The 6,501-nt window shown below is 40.4% G+C and overlaps 1 protein-coding gene across 1 annotated transcript; it reads left to right on the top strand.

Annotated features, from left to right (window-relative positions):
* The first annotated feature begins 1,549 nt into the window (after positions 1–1,549).
* LOC120655467 (ubiquitin-conjugating enzyme E2 variant 1C-like) lies at positions 1,550–4,324 on the top strand. Its single transcript, XM_039933303.1, has 4 exons — positions 1,550–1,728; positions 3,109–3,248; positions 3,638–3,763; positions 3,869–4,324. Exons 1-4 carry the CDS (start codon positions 1,695–1,697, stop codon positions 4,007–4,009), a joined length of 441 nt encoding a protein of 146 aa, XP_039789237.1. The 5' UTR covers positions 1,550–1,694; the 3' UTR covers positions 4,010–4,324.
* Positions 4,325–6,501: the final 2,177 nt, after the last annotated feature.

Genomic DNA, 6,501 nt, shown 5'->3' with positions numbered 1-6,501 from the left:
TATGTCAATCTTTATCATGGCCGCACCATGCTGTTGGCTTCAGTGCTATACAATGCTGTTGTTAAACCTAAAAGGATAATGAAATGAATACCACAAGGATTATTCTACGGAAACAGCGAAGGATAATTCTTAGGGATGGTGGGATAAACACGAAGGATAATTCACTGGAAAGATAGAAGGATAAACAAAAAAGAATAAACACAAAGGATAATTCAGTGGAAACATAGAAGGATGGTTCTCTGAAAACAAAGTATAATTCTATGAGGTTAAAAAGAAAGGATGCTTCTCATGATACGGCGAAGGATAGACCTAAAAGGATAATGGAATGAATACCACAAGGATAATTCTACAGAACAGCGAAGGACAATTCTCAGGGTGTTTCCACATTTGTATGTTTAACAAAAAAAAATTAGCATGCTTACAATTCTAATGTTTCCTTGATCAAAATTTTAAACTGAAATCCGAGTACCACCTAAAACATAGGAACACGACAGGAAGGATAAACGCAAAAGAATAAACATAAAGGATAATTCAATACACAAGGATAAACATCAAAGGATAATTCAGTGGAAACATTGAAGAATAAAAGCCTTGTCAAGATATTTGTGGGTTGAACCACCTGTGAGCCTGTCTTGCAGGCAACCTGGAGAGGGGAACTTTGTGAATCAGGTGTCCTAGCAAAGGTGAATGAGAAGTGATGCGTAGAAAGTAAACCCTACCTTAATTTTTGAGTCCAAAAGGAAAATATGAAACCTTTCGGCCATGAGGAATGCAAGAGAGCTTGTGTTGCTCTAGAGTGAGGGAACCAGATGAGTAGCAATGGATAAAAATAGAGAAAGCAATGTCCTCTAATTAAAATAACACATGACTGTTTATAGCTGCTAGGTGGAGACGTTCTGGACAGCCAGCAGGTGCAGATTGCATGGATTGGATTTTGCTGTAAGATCTCACAATAGTATAGGGCGTTTCAAGTAAAACTAATGTCACAACAGTATAATCTGCAATTTGCAGTACCTTTATGTAAATTACACCAAAACGATTACTGCTTGCCTGCCTCTCAATTATCATATGTTCATGTGGTGAAATAGTGGGCTCGCCCTTGGCAGCTGGGTTCGGGACTTAGTGTGTTCAAGTCTTGGCCTCGTCGCTGGACATGGGCGCCGGTAGCGGAGTCATGTTTTTTTTGCTGACGCTGGCCTCCTAGGTTGTAACATGGATACATGGATATAGGTTGTAACTTGCCTCCGCATCCCTCTTCATTTCTTTGGACTGCGGCGATTTGCCGCTCGCTAGGGAGACACTACCACTGATCAAGGCGCAGGGACCGGGACGGAGATCAATTAGCATCATATTTTTACAGGGTATTAGCATCATATTTTTACAGGGTATTAGCATCATAATTGTGCCCATTTCTTTAGGGCGACAAGAAGTTATTTATATCGATAAAAAAGAAATCCAACGAACATCACCCGTTGATCTCCCGATGGACGGTCTCCCGTCCGCGGTAACCAATCCTTCCACCCTCAACCCTCAGCCCCACCCACAAGAGGAAAGCGAGCGAACGACCCCGTCGCCCACTACCTCTTCCGCCTTGCGTGTGCGCAGCCGCAACTTTTCCTCCTCTCCATCCTCTACCCGCGGCGAAACCCCCAAACCCTCCCCTCCTCCACCCCCGCCCGATCCACCCGTCGGCGATGGGCAGCTCCGTCGCCGGATCGAGCGTCGTCGGTGAGGAATCTACTCCCCTTCTGCTGCTCCTTTTTTTTTCCCCGACGGAGATTTCGGCCCCGAGATCTCCCGATCCGATCCGGTGTAGCTCTAATTGGGGCGTGGTGCGCCCGTCCCCCGATCTGGCCCCGTGCGATCCGATTCGGTCAGGGGCGGAGATGGACGGGTGTGCGGTGCCCTTATAAGGGTTGGGTCGGACTAATTGTTTGATTGGATGGCGCGACGCGGGTAACCTAGATGTGTGCGTAGGGGGGCTAGAGAAGGGGCGGGGGCTGTGTGCATGCGGGATTATCAGCCTTTTGGAAGCTTTAACCTGGCTTGTAATTAGTGCTGGTTTTGCTAGGAATATCCCGATTTTGGTTAGAGTATGTGATTCTTGCTACAAAGTAAAATGTTTTAAGCATTTCGACTATTGTGGTAGCACCGCAGCTTGATGGTCTGAGTTTTTATGAAAATTCAGTAAGCAGCTATGTTCTCTTGATCATGAAAATGACACCGCTTGTGTGATTTTTTCTGTTGACTTTATGCCTGATGGCTGGCAGTGGATGCATTTGCATCCTTTTGCTTCCATGGAGTTTTCATATCTAGTTGTGGATGATTTTCCTTTACTGCAGGCATCTGTTCTATTCAATAGGGAGCTTAGTGTTCTTAAAGTGCATGGAAAATGTGAGTGAGAGGTGAAATGGAGATAACCATAGAAACATATGTGCCTTTTGTTTTTGTCCATGTAGACAACGTGATTCTCGTTTCCATCTAGATCTATGAATTGTTGAATTATATAGCAGAAAATGGTTTAGCCTTGCTTCTGTATTTTGTTTGTGCAAAAGATGTTTCTGTGCAAACCGAAGATGAGCACCGAGATAAAAAAAGAAAATCTGTTTTTCTTTTTTTTTTTTGGGTCAGTCATGCGAATGTCTTGGTTGTGATTAACTCATCTTCTCGGTTACATTTGTGTTTCTGTACCTTGTCTGCATACTGATTGTGTATCAATCATCTTCTTCCTTATTTCTGCCCCATATCTCATTCTACTTCAGTTGAACACTTTCTTTAGTGTTGTTTGTTTCTTGATATCAAAATGTCTATTTTACTGTCAATTTGACCAACCTTGGAGGGAATCGGTTGGCATTGTAAATTTTAAATAAGAGGAAACAGGCACCAAAATTCGAGCCCAACAGGACTTGGGTGGTGGGTGTACACCCATATCTCTCACCAAATGAGGTAGGTTTAGATTAGCTCTCCGTAGACAAACTTCGGGTTCTGTAGGAGGGGATCTTGTACAACATGTATTTGTTATTAAGAGTATAAGATTGATTTAGTAGATTGCTTGTAGAATTCATTGCATTGCCTGCTTGTTTAACTGACATATGATAAGAATTGCAGTTCCTAGGAACTTCAGGCTATTGGAAGAGCTTGAGCGTGGAGAGAAGGGCATTGGTGATGGGACAGTGAGCTATGGAATGGATGATGCAGATGACATCTACATGAGGTCATGGACTGGTACCATCATTGGCCCCCACAATGTGAGAGCACAGTCTCAACCTCCTAAGTATTTCGCCATTGCCTTTCTTGAAATATGAACATGACAACATTTCAACTAGTCCTTGTTTGTGAACCCCAGCTGCATCATTTAATTCTACCTAAACATGTCTAATTTAGTTTTTTTAAACCCACATTGCTGTTCAATCATTAACAGTGTGGGAGAAATGGCTGGTCACAACAATTTGTAGTTGCATAAATAGAATTGAATTTGATGGTTTTTCCTTCTAGAAAAAGAAGAAATACGTGTGTATATCCTTTCCAGTGTTTGCAGAAGATACAAGAAACATGTAACGAATTTGCATGCTGCACTTTTCATTTAGTTCCTTAACATACTGTCTAAATCAACTCCACTTTCTATTTCTCTTGTCAGACTGTACATGAGGGCCGCATCTACCAGCTTAAGTTGTTCTGTGACAAGGATTATCCTGAGAAGCCACCATCTGTCAGATTCCATTCAAGAATCAACATGACATGTGTTAATCACGAGACAGGAGTGGTAAGACCTTGTTCTCTCTCGTCTGTAATGCCCGTGTGAGCATACAAAAGGGGGGACACACACAACTGCAGTGAATAAATTTCTGGTTTTGGTATACCCATGTAGGTTGATCCAAAGAAGTTTGGTTTGCTGGCAAACTGGCAGCGGGATTACACAATGGAAAACATCCTAACCCAGCTCAAGAAGGAGATGGCTGCCTCACACAATCGCAAGCTAGTGCAGCCTCCGGAAGGGACATTCTTCTAAAGAAGAATTGGGTGGCCCATCTTGGGATTCAACAACAGTAACTGATAAGTTGTGTTAATGGGGGGAAAACAACTTCTACATCTGGTCCCTGTGCTTGTGTTTTCCAGTTTCCTATGCTATGTTCTGCAATCTGTGAACAGCTGTGAACAATCGAAGTATCTCCCTTGCGATTTGCATAGTGGCTGCTGGGGATGTTGCAAGTTCCAGGGATGTATCTTGAAACTGTCGTAGTGCCCTGATTAAGGAATAGACAACATCTCCGTGTTACCTATATAATATAGCCTCTGTGTGCGCGCGTCTTCCAAGTTCCAAGTATGTTTCTCTTCGAAGTGTTGCAGTGCCTGTCTTGTATCTTGTTTTGATCCCGATATGTTTTGTTTTTTGCGGGTAATCCCGATATGGTTGACGTCTTCAGTATCTTACTGGAGAAGATTTGTGCCTCGATATCCTCCTGCCGGTTATATTTTCAGTAAATGCTTGTTAGAAGGATGTTACAAAGACACGGAATTACTAATGCCTATTTTTTTTATTGAAATGGATGGATAATACCCTATTTAGCCATGAACAGTTGCATGATCTCGTTTCTGTGCTTAACTTTCTGAAAATCTTACCGAGGATGTCCCAGAATTGGGCCGTGATGCAAACCCCCCTTGTCAGCACTTTTTTTTTCCCCGATGGGTGCGTTTGCGAAATGTTATTGGGTTTATTAAAGGAGCGGGCTTCCCGCAAAGCGTGGCGCCACGCGAGTGCCGCGGCTCCCGGCCCAGCGCTGCAGGTCTGAAAGGCTGCACCCAAAAGCAAATGTAATGCTTCCCTTCAAAGAAAAAAAAAGTTGCACGCTTTTTATATGCATGAACCGCATGAGGCTAGATATAATCGCGATGGCTATACCACATATATTTTACCAAAGATGGAACCATCGCCTGAAGCGTATTTGGTAGGCCGGTAAAAAAATTTAATTGGTTCAAATAAACTTTTTTACTTCTGCGCGTTTTTATAGTTTCTGACAACACCACTTGCAGTGCAGCGCTATCATGGGTGTTTTTAGATCCGCGAAAAGTTGGTAGAAAAAGTCACATCGAACACTGTAGCACACTGTAGCACTTTTCGTTTGTTTGTGGTAAATATTGTCCTACTATGACCTAACTAGGCTCAAAAGATTCGTCTCGCAACGTACATCAAAACTATGCAATTAGTTTTTTTATTTATCTATATTTAATACTCCATGCATGAGTCATTTGCTATATTTAATATTACGATGTAATTTCGATGCGATGGAAAATTTAGAAATTTTGGAGGAATGGGAGGGAACTAAACACAGCCCATCATGTTTTTGGCAGGCATTTGCCCTCATACCATGCGTGGCTGCACATGCTTATCTTAAGTTCTTTATTATTAATTTTATCCTTCTTTCCTTTTTACTCGTGCACATGAATGTCTGCACATGCATGCATGCATATCTCTAAATATGCTGTGTAAAGTACGGATTCTTTATGTTTTCTTTTTGTTTTTCATTTCTCTAGTTCTTAACTTTTGACCCGTGTGCTATTTGTTTTATCCTTCGCTTATCATCTATTTTATTTCATTTTTTCTTTTCTATTTTTAGTTACTCTGTATATTTTTCATTTGCATCCATAAAAATAAGTGATTACTTTCTTCATATTTATTTTTCTTTTTCTTTCATGTTTTTATTTTTCTATTTTTTACTTATTTTGTTTTTCCATCCCTCATACTTACATTTTCCTCTTTTTTTCTCTTACATTCGTTGTATGATTTTTTCTCCTATGTATACGTGATATTTATCTTTATTTTTCATAATTGAATCTAGAAATAGATACGATACATGTGAAGTATAGAAGGATGTAAACAATTTTTTGCTTTTAAGGTCAGTATCACTTATTTGATTTCATAAGCATGCAAATCTATCCACTAGATAGTTTTTTTAAGTGATCCACTAGATAGTTAGATGTATGTGATCCACTAGATAGTTAGATGTACACTATTTTACTTTTTTTATTTATTGCTAATCTTTAATACTTCCAAATGCATCTGTATAATATTTTTACTTCTTTTCTTTTGTTCATATGTTTATTTATTTATTCCATATATTTATTACTTTCATTCTTTTCTGATCTTTCCTATTTCTTTCCTTCTATTTATTTTTCTTTCTTTTTTTGAATCCTTTATGAGGTCAAAATCACTATTCTTCTGTGCATGGACAACCTTTTTCTTTTTGGGATGGTGCTACATATGGAATTATAGGACAGTTGGGCTAACGACAACCCACTTAATATTTCCTTCGGGCGATGGTTCGTGTAGCCATCACCTTAAGTGATACATAGAAATGCCCAGATGTAGTGGACTTCGTGCACACAAGGCTGTCCAACTCACTGAGACTGTTGTGTGGAACCAATACGTCAATTCTGTAACACAACACAGGCCTAGATGTTTATATACGCACACTTACACTCACACTTATAAATACACATAAA

Source organism: Panicum virgatum, chromosome 1N (assembly GCF_016808335.1).
Source record: "Panicum virgatum strain AP13 chromosome 1N, P.virgatum_v5, whole genome shotgun sequence".
In the NCBI taxonomy this organism is placed as follows: Eukaryota; Viridiplantae; Streptophyta; class Magnoliopsida; order Poales; family Poaceae; genus Panicum; species Panicum virgatum.
This window is presented reverse-complemented; position numbering and strand designations above follow the sequence as displayed.

Coding starts and splice junctions, on each gene's coding strand:
- LOC120655467 (XM_039933303.1), top strand. CDS start 1,695: ATGGGCAGCTCCGTCGCCGGATCGAGCGTCGTCG. Junction 3,249..3,637: donor CCATCATTGGCCCCCACAAT/GTGAGAGCACAG, acceptor TTCTCTTGTCAG/ACTGTACATGAGGGCCGCAT. Junction 3,764..3,868: donor TTAATCACGAGACAGGAGTG/GTAAGACCTTGT, acceptor ATACCCATGTAG/GTTGATCCAAAGAAGTTTGG.